This window comes from Cyprinus carpio, chromosome A23 (genome assembly GCF_018340385.1).
Source record: "Cyprinus carpio isolate SPL01 chromosome A23, ASM1834038v1, whole genome shotgun sequence".
Lineage (NCBI taxonomy): Eukaryota > Metazoa > Chordata > Actinopteri > Cypriniformes > Cyprinidae > Cyprinus > Cyprinus carpio.
The window spans coordinates 12877352-12902772 of record NC_056594.1 but is presented as its reverse complement, the minus strand read 5'-3'; the positions used below and the strand labels follow the sequence as shown (position 1 = coordinate 12902772).

At 35.9% G+C, this 25421-nt stretch overlaps 1 protein-coding gene across 5 annotated transcripts in view; it reads right to left on the bottom strand.

The window, feature by feature from the left end:
• Positions 1-25421, bottom strand: part of LOC109101122 (formin-like protein 3) — a 39826-nt gene that overhangs the window by 9071 nt on the left and 5334 nt on the right. For 4 of the 5 annotated variants that reach the window (XM_042713779.1, XM_042713780.1, XM_042713782.1 and 1 more), the window contains exons 2-15: positions 13410-13493; positions 12403-12483; positions 11500-11576; positions 8175-8258; positions 7714-7848; positions 6617-6725; positions 6261-6337; positions 4702-4795; positions 3762-3836; positions 3575-3685; positions 3255-3404; positions 1773-1874; positions 714-1071; positions 131-214 (exon numbers count right to left, since the gene is read on the bottom strand). In XM_042713779.1, the coding sequence (XP_042569713.1) occupies positions 131-214; positions 714-1071; positions 1773-1874; positions 3255-3404; positions 3575-3685; positions 3762-3836; positions 4702-4795; positions 6261-6337; positions 6617-6725; positions 7714-7848; positions 8175-8258; positions 11500-11576; positions 12403-12483; positions 13410-13493 (1621 nt within the window). The remainder of the gene's footprint in view (positions 1-130; positions 215-713; positions 1072-1772; positions 1875-3254; positions 3405-3574; positions 3686-3761; positions 3837-4701; positions 4796-6260; positions 6338-6616; positions 6726-7713; positions 7849-8174; positions 8259-11499; positions 11577-12402; positions 12484-13409; positions 13494-25421) is intronic. The other variant, XM_042713783.1, reaches the window with a different exon arrangement.

Below are 25421 nucleotides of genomic sequence, written 5' to 3'. Positions count from 1 at the left end.
TACATTTTCTAACATAATTGCGTATGACAAGATCCTGAGTGATTTGTCACTGTGACTTACTTTAAACTTGTTCGCAACAAATCAGAGCTAAGACAGTACTGTTTCCTATTATTATTTAATTTTGTATTACCTGATAAGCCGACACTAAGGATGACTGATGGTGATGTTCCAGGCAGAGGTGGAGGAGGTGGAGGAGGAATAGGAACACACTCGACTATAGTCGATAAGAGAGATGTAATACATTAGTATGCATACATTTTCAGCTTTACTATTAAATCTGTTCCCAAACAGTCACAAGGGTTTAATAGCTATTTAGTTAGTCCCAGTCCAGCTGCTTCCTCAGCAGAAACTGCTCCTTAGCTAAAGGAAACATCCTTAGCTTTTCCTTTTCCTGCTAAGCTCTGTAACTCAAAGGGAACTAAATGTGCACAGCTGGGCCTTGTTTTTCTGATTATTATACACTACAATGACTCTAAAAAAGTCTCCATAATCTTGAGCTTCAACGGAACCCTTACATATCTGTTTTCCATTGTCAGTAGGTTTGCACTGGTGCCAGATCTAAATATTTCCTTTCCTGCCCTTGAAATCAAATGAGTTCTGAGAATCTCAGTTCTCCTGGTCGAGCAATGACTCCAACTACAGTAACTGATAACACACACCGCACAAGATTCACATACACAATTGATTTTCCAGGCTTTTCTCAGACTCAGTACCTTCTGAAGGGAGTGGTGGGGCAGGTGGAGGTGGTGGTGGTGGTGGAGGAGGTGAAGCAACAGCTTCAGTAAGAGCAGGTGAAGTGACACCCAGACCTCCACTTCCACTCATGCTTGCAGTAAGTAAGCCCAGGTCTCCCAGAGATACTCCAGCCACTGCTCCACCAACAAGTCCTCCTCCACCCAGAGCCTCAATAGCAATATCCCCATCAGGCTGCTTGCGTAAACGGATGGTGCCCTGCTGCTCCAGCTCCAGCAATTGCTTCTTGATGTTGTTGTGCCTCTGGAAGGCAGCATCCTTCTCCTGAATCATCCGCCGCAGTGTGTGCACCTGTGAGCTGGTGGACTCATACGTCTCCTGCATAACCATGAGAATGACCAGTCAAGGATATTAGGGTACAAAGGTACTCCAACACATTTATTGTACTTTTCTCTCAGTCTAGCATCTAACAAGGCCACACAACACATGTAAATTCCCTGAAAATACTATGATTGATAGATGGTGCAGTGGTTGTCAGTCCTGTTAATGCACAGTTTGGTTATGAATGACAACTGCTTTCTACAACCAAAGTAACTCACAGCCAAATTTCAAAAGAAATTAACCAAAGTAACTCAAAGCATTATTTATAAAGATATTATTATTATACTGTATGTGATAATATATTATGATAAATAGTGTTTATTATTTTAGTTTCTAAGATTTTTTTTTAAATTGAAAATATCAACACTTTGCTAGATTCACAGTATTAATACCATCACAGTCAGTGAAAAAAAGTCCAGTGTACTAGATGATTAGCATAATTATTTAATGGTAATTTCTATGAAGGTACCATAGTAGATATCCAAAAAAAAACATGGCATATTTGTCCAAAAAACATGATCTTACAGTTATTAGACATCTAGTAACCAGACTATGCAAGACTATGCAATTTTTTTCACTGAACTCGCTGTCATCATTCCTATTACTTATTCATATTACACAAACAAATCATTATAGGAGGTATTTGTATGTCAAGCTCACGAGTGAAGGTGATATAAATGATTGAAAGTGAGGCTTACCTTTATGGCTGTCAGTTCCTTGTCTTTGTGTAACAGCTGTTTCTCCAGGTCTGCTACCTTCATCATAGTCTCATTTTCAACATCTAGAAGCTTTTCTTTCACCTAGAACAAAAACAAAGAGAGCATGAGAGAAAACATGACGGCGTGAGAGGTGGTGAAACAAAAATGAATGAAGATGGAGAGGCGGTTTAGAGCATAAATCCTATAAACATCTCTTCTATACCCTTTCAATCTTCATTCTGTCTCTCTCACTCTCTTATGGATCAATGACAGAATTCCCAGCAGTATGACAGAGCAGCATACTTTCACTTTTGATACAGTGAAGATTATAAACGTAGTGGAATATTTGGGGAATTCTGTTCTCCTCCCCCCTCAAGAGCAGAATGTTTGTGATTCTCTGGTCATTTCTGGTAAGAAAGGCCCACTACTGAGTCAAGATCAGAGGAAGAATCCGAGGTTTGTTTTCACACTGCCTGCATACTGCATACTCAGAAATACAAGCCTTATCTGTTGAACTAAACACTTGAAAACCCAATCGGTCTGCAAGTCAGATTACAAATGATATTCTATGATCTCTCTGCAACAAAAGTGAATCATTAAGCTTTCATTAAGCTCCGGCTTTATGTTGTAAGTGATTACTAGGGAATAACCCTGATTGCTCTGAACTCTGATAAGACTGGTCATTAAGATATTGAAAGTGACAACGTTGCAGATCTGTGGTACAATAAACTCTCCTTGATATTTACACATCTGACATGATTAGGAGTAACTATGAATAAATTCAATCAAAATCTGGGTGTGGTGATATAAGCAAACAATTATAACATAATCCTCTTAAAAAATTGGTCAATAATGACATCATAATATACACATTACCGATTAAAGGTTTGGTGTCAGTAAAGAAAAGGTAAGACTTTTATTCAGCAAGGACACATTAAATTGATCAAAAGTAACAGTAAAGACATTTATAATGTTACAAAAGATTTCCATTTTAAATAAATGCTGTTCTTTTGAACTTCTACAAAAAAATATTAATCGCTGTTGAAAATTCAGCTTTGCCACCACATAAATAAATGTATTGTGTTTTAAAATATGTTATTTATTTAGTGAAAAAAAGATACTTCTATCAAAAATATAAAGAAATTGTACTGATCCGAAATTTTGAATGTAAATGTACAAATTTATGGAAGTTATTACAAATGTAAAAAAAAATATTGTAATGTAAAAAAAAAAAAAATAGTGGCGCTTAGAAATTTCCAAAGCACTTGTAGACCTATCACAAATCATTTCTTGTTTATTTTTTAATATTCAATATTAAATATAATAAAAAATAAAATAAAAAATATTTTATTTATTATAACAATCTGCTCTGCATCATTTTTAAGCAATGAGGCTTTTCACATTTTAGCTGATGTATGCTGAGTGTATGAGGTATAATAATAACAGCAATAATGAAAGAAAAGAGTATCTAATGGTTCTTACATGTGACAAATGTTCTTCCAGCTCCTCCACTTTCTCCAGGGCCACATTCTTTGTTTCAGCATCCTCCAACAGACCTCCAACATCAAACACATTATCCAGGTAAGCCTGGATCTGCACCGACAACTTATCACTCTCGGTGTGCTTGGATTTCTGGTAGGAAACACAGGGGATTCCTTAATGTTTTATAATGTGGTGAGACTGTAATATTCAACAGTATTAAAAATAAAAAAAGACATCTACACAACAAACTTGACTATTTACTTAACTTGGCTATTTAAACACTGAATGATTTTAGATTAGTTTGAACATTGACTGGATACCTCCAGGAAGTCATCAAGCCCCAGCTTAGTGAACTCATACTGCAGATGTACACGGAAGTTCATGTCCTCCACCGAATGGACCACTATGTTGATGAACTGCATACAAGCCACCTGAGACACAAACCACACAGTCAAGCACATCCATGTTGGTCTCATACAAAATTCTGGAGTTCTTTCATGCACCTACCATGAAGTCGATGTTTCCATCTTCACTACGGAAATACTCCATCAGCTTCTCAAAGCGGTGCTTCTCCTTACATACCTGCACATATTTTGAGTCCAGTATGAACAGATTCGTCAAGTGTTATAAATCTAAAGTGTGATAGTTATAGCTCTTATATCCTCACAAATAACCATCCCAAAACTTTGAGAAAAACACACATAACATAGAAGAAAATACTGAGTCTTCTAGTTCTAGAAACAGCAGAGTATGAGGTTATTGGGTTTAGTGAAGCTGAGACAGATGGAGAATTCAGACCCCATTCAAATTCAGACTTTATTGTAGACTTTATGGGAAAAGAAGGAGATTGAAATAACAAAAGGAAATACGTTAGGCCCTCACATTTCACTATGGAAGAATAAGAAACATTTCAAATACTTCAATCAGCTTCTTGTTCATAATGCTTTGCTGATTTACATGTGGAACATTTATTTCATTAGTCTAAATTCAAAGTTAGGTCAACCACAGACTCTTTGAAGACTAGTTCTGCCAGTCTACAGGCAGTATTTTATGTCAGTCTTTCTCACAGCATTGTTATGACTGCTGTGTTGATTAGTTCTCCTGGTTTCTCAGGATAGAGTTGGACAGTTACAGGATAATTGTCCCCTTTCCGGTTTTTAAATGACTAGTCAAACAAAACTGAGAGGTTGAGTGAACGGTTGAGTCGGCAGGCAATTGCCCAAACACACACACACAAAAAAAAAACACTGATCCTTATCAGAGACGTGGGTTGGATGAAACGACTGGCTTAAGATGTGGTGTTTTCCCACAAATGCATGTGGGAAGGAAAAAAATGCCCAGCTAATTGGCTTTACATGTGCATGAACTTGAATAAAAACAACTTTTTTAGCATAATATAGCATCCATGGTGTAATACACATGCAGGTGTAAAAGTCACAGGAACTACCTCTTTGAAGTTATCAAACGCTGAGAGGATGATTTCATGGCCTCCACGCACCAAACACACAGCAGCCAGCAGCTCCAGGACCAGTGCCTTTGTTCTACAGGCAGAGCAAAAGCTTCTGTGAGCATTCAACTGGACAAGAGCAGGACTCAAACAATAAGACGGGTAACATTACCAACTTGACAGATCATTACCCACCCACACCTGCTTAGATCTATCCTTCAGGGAGAACAGCAGCTTTGTGTCTATTGTTACACAATTTTCAAAATCAGAAACATGATAGCACACTTTTATCTGGAGCCTCTCACTGGGTCAAGTCTGATGCTGAGTATCAGTAAACGTAGGTGGGGTAATTTTTTTTTTTTTTGGTGCTGTTTTGGAATGACACAATCCAAGAAAAGCCTTTACAGCACAGTTTAAAGCTGTGATTGAATGATACAAAATCCCCTACTTTACAGCGCCAACAAAACTAAAGGTCACTGGAAGTACTGCATCAGGCTCATCAGGTAGCTACCTACTAAGGGACTATTCACACAAAAAACAAGTTCTCTGTGAATGGCCCTTAGAGGGATTGTACACCTAAAAATTACAATTCTGTCATAATGTACTTCCCCTCATGTCATTCTAAACCTTTATTTCTTCTGTGGAACACAAAAGAAGATATTTTGAAGAACGTTGGTAACCAAACAGTTTGGGGTCCCATTGACTTCCATAGTAAGAACAAAAAAATACTATGAATGTCAGTGGGATCAAAAACTGTTTGGTTCTTTGTTATGTGAAACACAAAAGAGGGTATTTTGGAGAATGTTGGTAAACAAACCATTGACTTTCATAGTACATTTTGGTCCAAAAATACAAAAAAAGAAATGCTCACAGGTTTGGAAAGACATGGGGGTGATTAAATGACAGAATTTTCATTTATGGGTGGACCTTTAAAGGGATACTCCACCCCAAAATAAAAATTGTGTCATTGATCACTTACCCCCATGTCGTTCCAAACCTGTTAAAGCTCTGTTCGTCTTCAGAACACAATTTAAGATATTTTGGATGAAAACCTGGAGGCTATAGTCTGTCCCATAGACTGCCAAATAAATAACAGTGTCAAGGTCCATAAAAGGTATGAAAGTCGTCGTCAGAATACTCCATCTGCCATCAGACGTGCAATCTGGGTTATATGAAGTGACGGGAACACTTTTTGTAAGCGAAGAAAACAAAAATAATAACTTTATTCAGTAATTCCTTTGTCAACGGTCTCCTCTGTGTCTCTCCATATCACCGTATGCTGTGTGTTCTCGTCGCTTCATATAACCCAGATGATGGCAGATGAAGTATTCTGACTACAACTTTCATACCTTTTATGGACCTTGACACTATTTACTTGGCAGTCTATGGGACAGTTACAGGCCTCCCGGTTTTCATCCAAAATATCTTAAATTGTGTTCCGAAGACGAACAAAGCTTTTATGGGTTTGGAACGACATGGGGGTAAGTGATTCATGACAAAAATGTAATTTTGGAGTGGAGTATCCCTTTAACACTGTTATACAGAACCTTAATTCTTACCTTGGGTTCTTATTGTTCAAACTTAGGGCAATCTCGTTGACTGCATGCGCGTGAGACATGACGAGGTTGAAGCCATACTAGGAATGAGAAAGGAAAAAGCAATGTGGTACAAGTATATTAAAAAAAATATTTACAACAATGCAATGGAGATTCATTTTAGATTTTGTGCTGCCGTTTGTTAACTGGTGACACCGATGTAAAAAACATTCTGGAGAATAACAGGTTACTTGTCATGTTCAGTGAAACTTCATAATACTACTGACAGAACAGTTTTTATTTGCTACTTCCTTTCTATGTGCAATCAAGTCAGATGTCCCTGAGGTTTTTGTGACCAATCAGGTCTGTGCATCCTGTACCTGATAGTTCATGATTGCTCTGAGGCACATGATGCACACATGCACATCATCCTTTTGACTGACTAATCTGGAGTTCTTGATGGTTTTGCTGTTGGCAGCTGAGCCATAACTGTAATAGAAGGACAACTTTAGTAGTTCACAAGAGCTGTGCTTGATTTGACAAAACATAAACAATCACTCATATGCACCATATAAAGAGGTACTTTCATCTGCGTGTGTTATGTACTCTCAGGAAGTGTGGCTATGGCTCAGTGGGCTAAATACTGCACACATGTGACAGGTGCAAAGCAATCTTCCTGTCATTGCATTAACACATGTTTTAAAATGTGTGAAGTGAGACAGGAAGTGAACTGTTAAGTATGGAACAGTAATTTTCACTTTCCAAAGAAAGGGTGAAATTACTTGAATAAACCAATGGGACACAAAACTATTTTATTTTAAGAAATTCTGATCAAACAAATATATATTTATTTTATTTATAGAAAATATTTAAAACAAAAATTACTACAAACCAATATTTGGTTCAAACTAGCACCTACTGGGTGGATAAGCACTGTTTCTCATAACCTTATTTAAGCTGGTTTTGGTTTTATTTATTTTGTAATTTTAGAAAGTTTTTGTTTAACTTTATGTCCGTTTTAATATTAATTGAATGTTTATTACTGGAAAGTAACAAATATAAACATAAAAAAAATTAACATAGTACTTAACCCTGTAAAGCCTGACATACAAATTAATAATCAGAAAAATCTATTTTTGTTTGTTTGTTTTTTAAATGGAACAGTTTATTGAAGTAGTTAGTTTGCTTTATAGGATACATTTTTTAAGACATTGAAGCTCTTTTGTACCCTATTCTTGGAAAGTGAAAAAAATAAAAATTATGTAAAAAATGTATATATATAATATATATATATATATATATATATATACACACATATATATATATATATATATATATATATATATATATACACATATATACACACACATTGATTGGCCAGCAGCCTGAACCAAACAAATGCAAGTTATCATCACATAAGCAAACATCATTTTAAAGCGAGGCAGAGCGTAGCAAGCACAAGCAGGCTAATACATACCGGAGGACGGATTGTCGTGCAGAGCGCACCAGTGTATTGCAGCCGTTCTGGTGCAGATCCTCAATGGACCTGCTCCAGGACTTAGCATTGTCCAGCGAAAAGTCCTCACCATTCTCCAGCCCTTCAAAATCCAACCTGAGCCGCATAGACAGGGAACCCCACATAAGGAGGGCGGGGGTAAGGATTGGGAAGGTTAGCAACAGAGTTCAGTAACAGGGGGTCCAGGATTTTGCAGAGAGCAGCACATTATAGCATGGCATAACAAAGCGCAAAACAGAACGCAGCACGCCTACAATGAGACATCCAGCACGTTCATAATCATTAAACAACAGTGAATTAATCACAGCCTTTGTCTCCAGCAGAAGCCTGGCTACTTGATCTTTTAAATGTCCTACAGATGGTGCTTGGATTGGTGTGTTGTGAAGATGCCTGTGGTTGGTTGTTTTTAGGGTGTCACTCACATGACGGCACACTGGGCGAAGGAGAGATACTCCACCAGGATGTCCAGGCCTCTGTTCTCATCGTTGAGGAACTCACGAACCCACCTGCCACATTAAAGAGGGATTTCAAAGCATCATATTAACATCCTTCTGAAAGCAACACACTCACATTGCCATTTAAATACTTGAAAAAAAAACTTTTCTTTTAAAGAAACTAATACTTTTATTCAGCAACGATGCATTAAATTGCTAAAAAAAAATGTATGACGTTTTCGACAAAAAAGCGTAATGGATGCTGAAAATTCAAATTCATGTTATCACAGGCATACATGACATTCTAAAATGTATTAAAATAGAAAAAAACTATTTTAAACTGAAATAACATTTTAAAATATCACTGCTTTTACTGTTTTTGATTTTTTTTTAAATCCTATTTACCGATCCAGTCCTTTAAACAGTCATGTACATCCATCAACAACAATCAGCAAACAGGATCAGATTAACAAAGAGTAAAACTACGTGGAAAATATGAAAGACAGAAATGAAGATAAAAAAGGTGAAGAAATGTAACTGTTCTTTTTTAGACTATCAATATGACAACAAACTTAAGCTTCAGACTAAGATGTGAGCATTAAATTAATGAAATTGATCCCATTTACTTTCTGAATATATGTTCCAGGGCTTATTGTGACATTAGTGCAACAGAAAAAAGTGTTTGTTTTTGTAATCTTCCAAATGGGTACCAATGAGTGCCAACAGTTTTTTAAGAGAGACGAAATCCTTCACAACTGACAGCAAACGCTACAGAACACTGACTTTTCATGATCCAATGAATTCCTGATAGAAAAAAATAAAATCCCGCCCCTTTTTTGTTGAATATCCTATTGTATATTGTATAATGTATAATACATCATATTATGGAAACAGCGAACGTTGTTTCATGTTGACTTTAAAATCCCAAGACATTTTCACCCACAAGGCTTGGCAAGACTGAGATGGAAAGTACAGAATGGAGGCTAGTTTTAGATTTCCTTCATTTAACTCCAGATTTCTGAAGGGGAAACTCAAAGCAAAAGGAATTCCCACCACGCAGAGCAAAAGAACGTGGAGATCATAGCTTGAGAGAGAAGGTTAAATCTCTGACAGTGGGAGTGTTTAGTCTGCCTTCCCTGTGCAGCATTCACTTTTTCTATACATGCATTTTTTTTCTGCACGTCTCTCATTTTCATTCTTATTTTACCTCTCAAACACAAGCTATAATGATTGGTTGAAATCTGTCTCTATTGTTAAATGGTTATAGATGCATAAGGAAAAAAAGCTACCAGACTCCCAAACGAGCACAAGAAAAACAGACAAAATGTGGAACTGAGCAAGAAACAGACTTTTCAGACTGAAAAGGTGGTGGGGGCTCACTCCATCATCAGCTTCCTGTCTACCACCTCCCCCTCCCTGCTCCCCTTTAGACTCTTTTCGTGTCCGGCCAGATGCTATTTCAGATTGTCCTGGCAAAGCAAAGAGTAGCACATCGGAAAGAGGCCAGGGATCGGACACATGCAATAAACAGTCTTCTGTTCCATTTCATCCAGCCCCCCAAAAAAGTGAAAATAGCCTGTGTATTCTTTTTCTTTTTTTTTTTCTTAATGAGAAACACATTACAAATTCCTGGCTGCTCTTAATAATGCAAGAGAGAGGAGTGTATTGGTTATTTATGGCTCACACAGAAGACAAAGGAAGTAATTAATAATAATTTTTTACCAGTGTTTTCTGGGATTTTGCTCACGTGTGTGTGTGTATCAGTGTTCAGGAAGCTACTTTGAACCTGTAGTTTGCACAGCTACTCATAATTTATAGTAATTTGAACTGAATATAGCTTTTTAATCTTTTAAAGTAGTAGTGAGCTAAACTACACAAAACTAACAAAAAAAGTAACTAGCGACTTGAGATAAAGCAGCTTAAAGGAACAAAATCTTAAATATAAAGACACAAAATCTTCTTAAATATTTAAACATAAGATGATATAATTCATCATTTAAATGTATGATTTAAACTTGTTATAAAATGTTTAATGATAATAACAAAATGATATTATTAAAATAAATGTACATTATTATTAATTATAATATCATTTAATAAATGATATAAATTTAAATTTTATTATTTTAATGTAAAGCCATATTTTTAACACAAAACGATTAGCTCCAATCTTATAAACTTATCTTAAACTAAACACATTATTTCGCAAATAACAAGATACAGTACACAACTAACATAAACTAGAATTCAACCTACTTTGCACAACTGATTTAAAAACAACAAACAGCAGCATACAACATAATATATTTATATATTATTATATTTTGCCAAAATACCTAAAATGAATTGCTTCTTTGTGGAAACTTGAATCAATGAAGCATTATTTTGAATCATTCATTTACTGTACATGGTCCAAACAAATAAATTAATTTTTCCAATGGTATTTATATGAGTGTGTTTCATTCCTCATTTCTCTCAACTGTAAATTTTAATGCAACTAAATACAACATTGTAGCATTTTGTAATTTGCAAAACAGCTGAACTATTGAAAAATGTAGTAAAGTTACTAGTTATTCCCCATCACTTATGGGTGTCTTAATCCAATTGGTACAGATGTACCATACAATGCATGCTTTTCTGTAATGTGTTTGTGTGTAAATGGTTTTACAGTTTCACAACACATTGTTTTTTGTATTCAATAAGTGTGCGTGCCCTTAAAAACAGAATATAAACATAAAAAAGTTGATCCCAGTGTTTTGTATGGGTTCATCAATGTGACTTATAAACCTTTGTGTGTGTGTGTGTGTGTGTGTGTGTGTGTATACGTGTCCTTTCACACACTACATTGTTGGATGCTACAAGCTTCCTGGCTCTCCAGCATACACAACCCAGCTTCCTGAGTTGCTTGAAGCTGCTAAGGGGGTGGTGTGTGAGGAACGGGATGAATAAAAACCATCTGGATACTGCCGAGGTCTACAGACAGCATTGTAAGCACAGGGAAGCTGGCAGAACAGCCCAACAGCAGGGATTTGTGCACAAGCAAACACTACATCTAGCTTTCTACAACAGGAAGAACAAAGAAAGAGTGATTCTTTAGAGGGGAAAGCCAAACAATACCACAGCTTCCCGTCCATACCACTAGCAAGGCTATTGTTCCCTGCACTGCATACAGAAGTCTCATAACCTCACTGCATTAGTTACTGGAGGATCATGGGATGTCACTCTGGGTGATTGTTTGGAGGGGTGTAGAGATCAGCACAAGACGAAGAGATGTAAAAGAAGAATTAAATGAGAGAAGACAGGAATTAGTCACCCTATGTGATTGGTTCTCAGCGATATCTCCAGCTCTCGCAGGACTTTGGTGGATTCCTGAACCCTTCTGCGGAATTTCTGCACACACAGACAAACGGATGATTATCGGCATGTATTTGTTTAAACAAACAAACAAACAAACAAAAAAGACTGTAAAAATTTTCCATTTTAATATATTTTAAAATGTCATGTATTGCTGTGACAGCAAAAGCTGAATTTTCAGCAGCCGTTACTCAGACATCATTCTAATGTGCTGATTTGGTACTCCAGAAACATTTCTTCTTATTATTATTATTATTAATGTTGAACTCAGCCGTGCTGCTTAATATTTTTGTGGAAAGCGTGATTGTTTTATTGGATTCTTTGACAAATAGAAAGTTCAAAAGAACGGCATATATTTCCACTCATTTATTAAATGGAAATCTTTTGTAAAATTATAAATGTCTTTACTTTTGCTTTTTTTTGCTCCTCTTGCATCATCAGCACAAGGTTTTCCTGTTTAATACTGTAAAGCTGCTTTGACACAATCTGTATTGTATAAAGCGCTATATAAATTAAGGTGACTTGACTTGACTTGGCTTTGATCAATTTAATGCATACTTGCTGAATAAAAATGTAATTTTACTGACTGCAAACTGTTTTGTTTTGTTTTTTTTACATTTTTTCTCAGTGGTATGATTATAGTGATACTCTGGGGTTTTTTGTGCAAAAGAATAAAGATACATAAATATAACAATTTTGGAACTAAACAAGCTATTTTTTGGTGAAGTTGGTAAAATTTTTGGTGATTTTTATATATATATTTTTTCTAATAATACAACCCCTTTAACTGCTGTAAGTCACGTTCACATGCAACCAGGTGAAAAATAGACATTGGTTACTCAATCTGGCGAATGATGCTGACCTTGCGTGTGACTCTTGGGTCTAAATATCCACGTAGTTTCTGGATGTATGTATGTGGAGGATTCTTCACTTGGAAACGCTCCTAACACAGAGGAGAGGGGGAGACAGTTATACACAGGCAAAAACATCTCCAACAAAAGATGAATGTTCTGTTTTAACTAACACATACACATATACTTAACCATTTCATGTTGATTTGTTTAAAAAATATATAATTTTTCTTAAAACAATTTTTTTCTGTAACTATGAACTCCATTTTTCATTAGCACAGATTTGTCAAGATGCATGACAAGACATTTACAAAAAGTTTTATGAAACACGCACAAAATGTAGCACAAAGTCATAATTTACTGCACTGATGCATTTTTTAAGCAAGACCCTGTTTTTAACAAGACATGTCAGTTTTTTTAAAGAGACGGGTCCTCTAAAAACTGAAATTCTGTCATCATTTACTCACCCTCATATTCTTCCTAATCTGTATGAAAGTATGTACTCAGAAGGAGAAATTCTGAAGACTGGATAGGCCACTATTTACATTGCAATTAAAATGAATGGTGACTGAGGATAAAATAACTATAAAATTATCATAAAAAGGTCTAAACAACTACTGCTACAGACCCCATTCATTCTACAACTACATGGAACTACACTGTACACAGCTACATGGAAAGGAACGACGGGTACAATCATCAATTTTGTGTTCCACAGAAGATTATGGGTTTAGAACAACATGAGGGTGAGCAAACAATGATAGAATTTTCATTTTTGGGTGAAATGTTGGTATGATCCTGTGCCTGCCTTTTTTTCTGTGTGATAAATCTTTAAAATCTGATAAAACTGTGTGTCAGTAACTGGCAAGCAAAAACTTCCTCTTGTTAATAATAACTGTAAAATATATATATATTTTAAATGTCATGTCAATAACACCATTCTTGAAGGCGTGCTCTTCTGGACTGCCTTACAGAGGCAAGGGTGTGAGTTAACAGGGGCAGATTGTGGAGGCTGTACCTGGTCACAGATGAGGTCCCACTTCTTCTCATTATCATACTGCCGGAGGAGACGTGCTTTATCTGGGGGCAGGTTCATAGAGTTCTGAAAAACAAGAGAGCGCTTTCGCATCAGAACACACAGGATGCCATGTATCCATGGAGACGTCTCTGTGCTCATTTTCTTTGGGTCACAGCGGTCTGACACAAGAAACCCTGCAGCCTATGACCTCACATCCTGTGTTGACTTCTTATATCCTGTTTGAAATCATATTTATCCTCAGACATCAAGAAAATCTTTTTACTAAATTCTCCATTTCAAACAAAATTTTTACATTTTCTGAAGGAAACTGCTTTTGTTAAACTCACTGCCACAATTGTGGGTGATTGCCAGTGTGTTGCTATGCGGTTGCTAAGGTATTCTGAGTGGTTCGCAGTGTGTATGTGTTTACTTGGGTGTTGCTAGAAAGCAAACTCCATTAGTTGAAGTATGACTTATGTGCCAAAGTTTACAGAAATACACAATTATGTAACTTGGACACTTCCACATAAGCCACATAAACATGAGCATAAACTTCTTTTACAGCAGAGCAACAGCTCAAAGTGAATTTTACTTGCAAGTTAGTTGCAAGTCAGCATGTTCATAACAGCTTCCATAAATAATAATGCTTTTGATTAAATTGCAAGTCAGCATGTTCATAACAGCTTCCATAAAAAAAACTAAATATAGTAGTAAAATGTGTTATAATGTGAAATACAATTACAATTTAATATAAATGTTATATAATATCTTATTTTTTATTTTTTTTTTTTTATGTGATGGCAAAGCTGAATTTTCATGAGCCATAACTCCAATCTTCAGTGTCACATGATCAGCTGTACCGCTTAATATCTTTGTGTTCTTTAATGAATATTAAATTAAACAGAACAGCTTTTCATGTAAATGAATATCTTTTGTAACATTATAAATGTCTTTATTGTCAATTTCAATGAATTTAATGAACAAAAATATGAATTTCTTTAAATTAAAAAAATCTTACTGACTCCAAACTTTAAAACGGTAGTGTAAATGTGAGATATATATGCTCATGATTCCCATTTCAACCGGTGCGATGATAATAATAATGCTATTGTTCAAATGATAAATAAACCATTGTTCGTCCTGACACTTCTTATAATAGACAGGGCACTGCACTGTAACAAGACGACTCTCTGATATCAGGTCACGTTTGCACTACAAACAGATCAGTGTGTGATTTGTCTTCTAAATGTCGTTAATAGTGGAACACACACTGAGCCAGTGCGTGGGGTGTGAGCTGACAACTGTCTTCAACAAACACGGTATCTCTCTTTATTAACCTGAGACTCTGTGCTATGATTTCAGATAGTGAGCAGCAGATCACCACAGCATGTTACAGACCTCTCAGTGGGTTTTCCTTTGAAGATGGAAGAGTTGTTTTTTCTGAAGATACCATTCACACTTATATCAACACTCATCCGAGCATCTATCTATCACCTATGTCATTGCACTCTATAGTTAGAGTGATTCATCCACACCAAAAGCCAACAGCTTCACAATCTACTGCCAAGGCAACATAACATCTCAGTGAAATTACATGACCATGACATTATAAACAAAACCTTTTTCCAGTGGTATTAACTCCATGATTTGTGGAAAGTGATTACTGTATGTGTTGAAAGACAATTTATTTCCACTGTAAAGTGATTAAGCCTTTCCACAAGCCCAAATGAATCATACTCAGTGAGATGTCTGGGAAAGGCTGGTGAATGCAGTATGTATCATAGCAGTTTTTTATTCAGTGAAAGATCCATCAGATTAATTAAACTGATAACCTGTGTGCTTCATAAAAAGAATCAGGTCATAAGTGAATTCTGTTTTCTAAACTTTGAATCAACTGAACCAATTCCTTTGCAAAACGATTCTGCTTCAAAACACTCAAAAGTCCAGACGGCAAGGACACCTACTGGTTAAAGCTGCGTAAAAGCAACGAGAACACTGAAAATTTGTAAAATTCCATGTTCTACAAAACAATTTGATGCATTTTCATTAAATCATAATTTAAGCATAATTTGTTTTTCATATTATCATGAAAATAATACGGCAAAACATACTTTGCTTAAATCACGTGACTTGCAGACTCCAAACATACTCCAAATCACAGATTTGACACAAGATTTTGAAGCTTCAGGAAACATTGTTTTGAAAGTACTCATCATTAGTTAGTTTTTTTATCTCATCATAGACAAAAGTCTAAACTGAATTAGAATAGTTTAGAATAGAATTTAGAATAGAATAAAATGCGATGGAGCTTTAGATTTACCTGTAGAAAATAGTGGTGCAGGAAATACAGAGGTATAGCAAAGTTTGGAGATCATAAATCTGGTGTGTGTTTCTCAGACAGTTTGTCTTTCAGCATTTAATTCAACAGCAGACAGACTGGCCATGTAGTAAATTTGTTTTGTTTGAAACCACATTCGACTGGAAGACATCCCAATTATGATGACTAGGGTTTGCAATGTCTAAAAAGTTAACAACTTAACAGTCTTAAGCAGAAATGACAGAGGTCCTGGAGAATGTTATTTGGCTCTGCCTGTGAAGATCTCAAACATTACCATTCCCTCCCACTATTCCCCTTCCAATGCCCACAGCCCCCCCCCCCCCCCCACCCCCCAGTTGTGACCAACATTGTGCATTCCGGATTTCCACAGCTTTAGAAAGAATGTGCCCTGTTTATAACAGTAATGAATTTGGCTATAAATTATCCTACAATCTTTTCTATTACCCTATTTTCTCTCCATTCCCTTCTCTTCAACTGAGCATATAGATTTTGGGTTGATCAACAGTTGAAGTTCTCTCTCTGTGCTCTCTACAACTTAAATGTCAAGGATGGAGTGGGTGCCTCCTACACTTGTTAGCATGCAGCATTTAAGAAATGACGTAAACGGCAGCTCTTTGTGATGAGCTCACTGCTTCCGAACATTTCACACATCAAACCTCATCCATTGTTTTTGAGGAAGAAAGGAGCGTAAATTCTACAAAATACCATCATCTCTGCTGCGTCAATTTGAAAGCATCCAGCCTCTGTCAACAGCAAAAGAGCATGTAGATCAAATCTGAAAGAAATATAATCTCACTATTCATTTTTTTCTCCTAAACAGCAGTGAGATTCTCGGATTTTCTTCTGAGAAACATGTAAATTAAAGAACACATGTCAACAAAGTCTTATATTTGCCAATACACCAAGGTCTGGAATTAAAAGTTAGATTTCAATATGAATCCAAACATTTCTTATCAATTTTCAAATATGCACTTTGCTATCCATATTAATTGCAGAGCTCTATTTTACTATATGTCAACAATTACCTAATTTGTTTATTTTTATTTCTCATGAGCAATTTTAGGAAAAACATCTGACACAAAGTTGATATTTAAAGAGCTCTGGTCTCCTAATCTATGAAAGAGCAACCTGTGAGCAATACAGCTGTCTTCTGGGGGGATTGTATTTTGACCATTTGTTGGTCTGATATGTAATTAGGGCACTTAGAGCACAGTGAGGTTCCAGTCTTCCATACACATGATGATCCAGGATTTGGTGCCACATCACTGATAACAGCGGCTACAAAGAGCTCAGAAGAGTCTTTATCTGATCTACAGTAGCTCTCTGAGATTTAGGCGTCTTTGTTTTCTGTTACAGAAATGAGCGTCCTAGAAAATGAGTTTAAGATTCTGTGCAGTAAACTGTGCGGTATTTACCCTAGGGGTTTTTCTTATGGCCCAAGAGTTTCCTGCACAGCTATTAGTTATTAGCTAAACTTCTGAAGTAACACCCCCCCTATCAAATGAAACTTGAGTACAAAAAGTACCAAAAAAAAACAAAAAACAGATAGAGCACAAAACCATGTTTGAATCAAAGAAGGACCATTAATGCTAAAGCTCACTGAAGTAAGATCAAAGAAAACACTACGAAGATTTTGAAATTTATGGAAAAAAACTAGCCTGTCCACTCTAGGCCACACTAAAAACAGCAGTCTGAAATGACAAAAAACTGAATGCACTCCTAACTGCTGAGATGGCACACTGTCCAATGTGATAAAAGCACTTTGTTTTTTGCATAAAAATTCCCACACATTCAGTATGAAACATCTGCAAACATTATACAATATAAAAAGCTGGTCATATCCAAAAATATGAATGCAAAACAACAAAAACAAAATAAAGCAGATGTTCTACTTTCCCCAAAAGACCTTCCTGGCTACTCTGCTATAGCAAAAGGTTTTGCTAACTGCTAATTCCTAATCTAATTTTGCAAATCTCATTAGACCTTTCCAGTCTTGTTTTATTGGCATGATGACTTTAAAAAGAGGCCCACATCTTACATCTAAGATGAAAATACCTTCATTTTTCAGTGTCTGAAAATGAAACATAAAATCAACTCTCTAAAGCTCTTTACTTACAAAATAAGAGTGATGCTACCCACCACTGGGACAAAAAGAGCTTCTGTTTGATCCCAGTTTAGTTTGTGAAAGGGTGACTGTGCAGACACAACAAAGAACCATTTCCTTTTTCTGGCATGTTGAGCTGTTTGGCAAATGATTATGTTGAACAATAGACTGTGGGTATCAGTGACTCCAACTACCCAAAAACTGAGTAACTAAAGAACACTTACAATTTAATACTAGAGTAAAAAATGACTTAAGTGCAGTGTATTTTAGTTTCTGGGAACATGTATTTTTACATGAATGACAAGTATGGAAAAACTCTTTTCTAATAAGACAATGAATTTTTGAAATGAAAAGAGGAAGAGAAGCGTGGGAAAGGAAAGCCACATGACAAGATGGACCATGTGAATTACTGACAATGAAAGTGGGCAAAGACTGTGCTACAAATTACAGGGGCAGTTGGGAAGATTACCTACAGAAATTGGGACTTTTGGCTGAAAAGGTAGTGGGGCAGGCAAAATGAGCTAGAAAGATGTGCCTTCAGAGAACAGTAGCTTGATCTGTTGTCGGGTATCAGACTGCATAGAATGAAGAGACATAAAGAGCTCAAAAGACAAAGAAAAGAAGGGGAGAACAAACCCCAGCCACACACAGCCCTCTTTACGAAACATCACACATGATGGACAGCACAGGTCAGACAGGAAGATAACATACAGTCAAAGAAAATGAACCTATTATGTGATTTCTCATCCAGAGAAGCAGTCTCCTGTTTATGACTTGTAACACAGCCAGAAATACCAATGTAAACTTTATAAAGTCAACATGAAACATATTTGTATCAAACATCATCACTGTACTTTTTCTGAGTGAAACAAGATTGATTGATTGAATGATTACTTATTTATTTATAGTCATAATTATTATTATATATATATATATATATAGTCATATTATTATTATTAAATATAATTTACAATATTTAAATAAAATAAAGAAATCTAAAATTATAACTATTGCATTAATTATAGCTATTTTAAATAACATGTATTTATTTATTTATTTTATTTAAATGCTTAATTTTATTATTTTATTGAACATAAATCATAATAATTTTTATAAATGTTACTATTATATAATCATTTATAATACAGTAAATTATATTATATATTATATTTACAATATCCAAGCAAAATATTTTCATAAATGTTTATGAAGACAAACATCATTTTTTTATATATATATAATATCATGCACTTATAAATCATTAATAAGACCAGGAACATGTATTAATAAATTAAATAGGGTTAATTTCGATTTCATGTTGAAAACAGCACAAAAACGCTCTTCTTCCCTAAACTGATGTGGTCAAATATTAGTCTTCACCAGGGGGACAGCTATGGCATGTTTGAAAGAGGGCCACACACTTTTACAGCCTTATTTGGCTGGCTCTCTGTCCGCTCTGAGAGGGCAGTGGGAGTTCATGTGAGCAAAAATTCTTAGCTGCATTTTTAAACACAAACAATGCAAATATGTTTTTCACCCATGTACAGCTCCAAGCGTTTGCTCCCATGCCTGAGACTAGACTCTGGGAGACATCCAACATAAACTCCTCCAAAGCCAACTTAAATCTGCAAGCTTAATATAATTGAAACCCTAAAGCCAATAAGAGCGGTTTACAAACTGATCTAAATGGCTGTTAATTCAACAGGTAGAGTCTCCTCCCTGAATCCATTTTATGAGTTTCAATGGCAGCCTACTGTAGTTCGGGAAAAATGAAGGGGAAGTCTGGGGTCTCGTATCCTTTTAATGGATCTAGCATATGTCAGCATAGTCAACTAGACCAGAGCAGAGCGCCAGACACACATCGTCTCCCCATCTGACCGTCTCCCCCTTTCAGCTACTGAGCTCTATCTAATAGGTCCCCAGGCGCCGAGCGTCTATGTAAGACCTGAGGAATGCACAAGAACCCTGCCAGGTATAGTGGACTGTAAGTTTGAATGTGAAACAATGACTCTTACTGTACGTCACACTGGCCTGCTAAAGCTTTTTTCCTCTCAATCTTTCAAATATTTTGGCACTTTTGGGGAAAAGTGTGTTGAACCCTGTACAGTCAATATTAAAACAGTAAAATATTAAAACTTTTCAATCATTTTTTCCTTTCTAAAAAAAAGCCCAGCTTCATTGCATTAAACGCAAGGAATTTGAATACTACATGAAGCCTGGTCAAGACAATAAAATACTTGTTTTCTCCCTTCTTCTCACAAAAAGAAGTTTTACCCCCATCTATATTTTGCACTTTTTCTCAACAATATCTTATTTACAACCAATCTGAAAACCAGACCTTGTGGAGTGAGACCTGTTTCTATTTGCCAAAGTCGTCTGGTTAGGGCTCAAAATAAACCTCTGAAGAACTAATTCACTAAGTCATGACACTTTCCACCCCCAAGGATGTGACCAAAACCTATACACTTCGCTCACCTACATTAATGTGCAGCTTTAATTGATGCACACAAACACAAAAACACAGACAGAGACACAGATCTGTAAAGTTGTAAAGAAGAAAGTCCACAATAAATAAATTATTGTCTCCCAAAAGAAAAAATCAACTCTGAACAGCCGAAACAAATCGTCAGTAATTTAAATCCCACTTCCCTGACGGCTACACGTTACGTGTAACACATCTGCATAATGGAACTATGGCAATGGCTTTATGCAGTAGACCAATCACAACAGACTGGGCCATCTGACCAATCAGAGCAGAGTACGCTAATGGGAAGGAGTGATTTAGAGAGACTGAATCTTAGAACTGCTTCGAACGATTAATTGGAAAACCAGGTGATATAAAATGTAGATTTTGAGAAAACTGAAGTGTTTTTTGACCTTGCAAGCATGTAAACCTATTTGTAGGAGACTCCCAAAACAATATTAGGAAACTTAAAATTGACATAATAGGGGCACTTTAACATTAACAAATAATCCTTCTATAATATAATAACCTTCTACAATATCGAACAGGTCATTACTGAACCAAATGTATTAATTTTATTATAATATATTAATTTTAAAATATAATTTAACAATATATGTTTATTATAATAATACATGAATTTAAAAAAAAAAATCCTATGTCTTCATATATATTATATATACATACATGGACCACCTGCTTAAAAAACCCAGGCCCTATGAAAAATCTGGAAGAATGAGTAATGAATAGAATCTAATTGAAGAAAATTTCCTTAAGCAATGACATCACTATCCTATGTAAATGACATAGTATTGGGTGAATGGGTGAATTTCTGTGCCTTACAAAACCACATCAACCCAAACTCTTGAAGCTACTGTTCCTCTTATTCTTGAAACAGTGTACAATACAAGAAGAAGGGTTTCACAAGGCCAGGGGGATTTCCAACTTTAATTTTTTTTTAAGTAACAGTTTACTCTAACCAAAAGATTGCTGGTGGGAACGAAAGTTGAGATCTACAGGAGGTCAGGGCTGTTCTAAAGCTAGTCAACAATGCTATGAACAAGAAAAATGGAGTGTGAGAAAATGTTGTCCTCCATTCATCGCGCTGACACCTAATCTCCCAAACCTAACCAGTAACCTGAACCAGGCAATCACAACAAAAGCAAATCCACAAAACACAAACGTCTCATCCACCACAACACAGAAAGAGACTGAGGTGAACTGCACCCCATCCCCCACCAGATGTTTACATAAGAAACACAAACAATCCCCATTCCAAACCATTCAGGATTTAGGCTAAATATAATATGTAAACATTTTTAATAAATAAATAAAAATATAAACTTAAATAAAAATTAAATAATAAAATTACTAATAAAATAATAATAATAATACACTAATAATAATAATTATTTAAAAAATGTTTATATAAACACATATTAAAATAACAAAAAATCATAATCATTTAAAATAAATAAATAAAATGGCTAATAATAATAACTTGAAATAATAATAAAAATAATAACTATTAATTATAATTATGTACACGAAAATGATGGTATCTAATGACCATATCACCAAATTTCCCCGCAGATTCTGTTTAAATGCCCAAGGACATACAACTGTAATCAGAAGTGAAAAGAATGAACTCACTCACTGAAAATAAAACTAGTAATACAACTTCAGAACTGAGAACATTGAAAATGCTTTGCATATGAAACTTCCCACTGAAATTCCTTCCCACACAAATTAACACAGAGGGTTAACTGGTAAACACGGACACTTTAAAGTCCCATAACATCATGCTGATGGGGCCATTAACACCTCAATGATCTACAGCTGTGGTGTGCCTCTGGCATACTAGTGCACTATGCTCTTCTCCACCAAGAGAATCCCTGGGGCTCTGAGCAGCTCAACATGATGTCCACCACAAATCATTAGTCAGGTCAAAGACACAAACACATTTCCTTTTAGAAAAGTTCAGAAGCTTACAAGGACAGCCTGACCATTCTTATCTAAAACCACAAAAATGGCTTTGGTTAAGGCATTCTGTGTGAAAGTGAATTCTTGAACCTTATTTTAAGAAATATTGTATTCAATTATATGGTTTCTTAGAAGTGTTTGCTTTCACAAGGCGTGATTTCGGGAACTACTGAAGATCATGATGAGGCCTCCAGATGTGACGTCGCAGATTTCCTTTCTACAGAGCCCCGCACATGAAATGCATGAAAAAATAAATTAGTTTTTTTTAAATTAGGGAACGAATTAGTAAATTGTGTGCACAATTTATAAATCGAGGGAAAAAATTGTAAATCGTGCACACAATTTAGCCTACTATTTATTTGTGCATGCCATGTGCAGGGCTCCGTACCTTTCTACTTTCTGTGACAGGATCTGTGGCACATTAAGTATTTAAAGGGATAGTTCACCCAAAAATAAAAACTACCCCATAATTTACTCACCCTCAAGGCATCCTAGGTGTATATCACTTATAGTTATATATAAAAAAAACTCCTGGCTCTTCTAAGCTTTATAATGGCAGTGAATGGGTGATATTTTTCAATAGTCCAAAAGAAGTCCAATAAAGCGCATCCAACCTTCATAAAAAGTGTCCCACATGGCTCGGGGGGTGAATGAAGGCCTCCTGAAGCGAATCGATGTGTTTGTGTAAGAAAAATATCCATATTTAAACTTTAGAAACAGTAATGTCTAGTTTCTGTTAACTTTTGTAGGTGCGCTCACAATATAATGCCGCTCAGGCGGATGAATAGTGGAAGCTAGAGATTACTGGATATTTTTCTTACAAAAATGCATCAGTTCGCTTCAGGAGGTCCTTATTAACCCCCCGAGCCATGTGGGACACTTTTTATGATGGATGGATGCGCTTCATTGGACTTCTTTTGTACTATTGAAAAATAACACCCATTCACTGCCAGTATAAAGCTTGGAAGAACCAGGACATTTTTAATATAACTGATTGTATTCATCTAAAAGAAGAAAGTGATATACACCTAGGATGCCTTAAAGGTGAGTAAATCATGGGGAAGTTTTAATTTTTGGGTGAACTATCCCTTTAAATGCTCTCAAATGGGGTCATGATCAAACACATCTCAGTTATTAAATATGAGCAAGATTAATTCTAAGTCAGAACTGAGCTTGTATGGTGCTATAAATATAAAAATTCTGCAAATAGAATTTATAGTGAATCAGAGGTTCTGGCTGACACTTAAATAAAGGATGTCCTGTTTGCGTCTTCGGTCGACCACACAGGAGATGGAAAGGAACAAGGTCATAACGGATATGCAGAGTACAACAGGAATGAGAGCACAGGACACAGCTTCATTTTGACATCCAAACATTTACATCTGCATACACTCTTGAACATATATTAGGGCTGCACGATTATAACAAAAATCACAATTGTCGATTATTCCCTTGAAACTGTAAATGCGACTATTAATTACAGTTATCACAATTTATAATGAATGATGTTTATACCATTTTTTGAAGCGACTGGCCGCCATATTTTTCTATGAAAATAAACAAGCTGAAAACACAAAAAAAATTCAAATTGCTAAATTGTTTTTAACATTTATAACAATAAGACCCATTACAATTGATCACCAATAATAAATGGGTACCAAATGAGCTTAAGTTTATACTTTAAAAAAAGTGGAATAAGAAAAATACAAACAAATTGACATACATTGTCTTAATATTTTATAATATTTTTGCATCGCAAGTAAATTGATCTTGTTTTAAGTTTAAAATTTTTTACAAAATACTGATTTATTTTGCAGTGCATTATTTATCTCAAGGAAAGAAGCACCTATATGTGTCACATTATTTAACATGCAGCAGTAGCGGGTCTATCCAGGAATATGCCATAGTTTCCAAATGTTGCCAGCATGGAAGAGTGGAACTGGGTTTGCAGAATCCTGAAGAAAGTTAAACACAATGTCTAGCTAGGGAGGCCAGCAGGGCCACCGCCTGGTCATGATGGTATGGTGAGTAAATCCACCCTGAGATAATAATAATGGTCAATTCTAGCACAGAGTCACCACCCACTCAGTCCTGCCAACCTTAAAATACATGGAACAACAGGAGTACACTTTTTCTGAACGTGAGCCTGAGAAAAGAAGCCAAAAAAGAAGTTTGTGTGCAGAAGTGGCATTTATCTGCAAGTAAGAACTCTTGCAGTAGTTCCTGCAAGCTCTATAGTAAAAGAAACGAGCACAAAGGGCTCAGGGGGAGAGGCCCTTGCTCTAAAACAACACTCACACTCACAGAGCCTTCATTGTGCTGGAGAGGAAACCACTGCTCAGAATGGACCCTCAACACAGCTGCAAGAGAGCAGCCTGACCCCCCACACCACACACACACCAACAGCCATGTAAATTTAAAACAGCATATATTGTTTGACATATTGCAAATAACATATTGCATGCCAGCTACATAGAAAAATGACATATTTAAATTGATGCTTTTGACATGTTTTCAAGTTTAAAAAAATCCTAAAAATAAAATTTTTCACTATATACCATTTTTCTTGTTTTCTCCCCTTTTATTGTTTTTTCTAAATTTAATAAGGTTTATGCTTACAACAACAGCAACAAAATCTTAAAACATTCAAAATAAAGTGTATTTTTGTCTTACTGCACAGGCAGACAGTGTGTTTTTTCTTGTTAACACTTAAAAAGCCTCCGCTGATATTTACCTGTTTGTGAAATTTAACCTCTGCAATTCTGTAATGAATTTAAATATGAACAAATACCCATTTAACAACTATAAAGAATGAGTTACACCTGACCTGATAAATTCACCTTACAACACAAAAACCTGTCCGACCTGAATGCACATGAGTCTGCATGCATGTGAGTCTGTGTTTTTGTGTAGGACGAGGATGCCTACAGAGAGTCCTCAGACATCCCATCTCAAACACTGTGATGGGGCCATTGGAGAGACAGATGTACACTCCCACAGCATGAATCTTAGGCTCAACAAACAAACAATGGCTGATTCCACCCCACCTGCAGGCTTTATTGAAGCGCTTGGGCCTGAAAGCAGGCTGACCAAACACAGAGCGGATAAATGAAGCACGGGCCA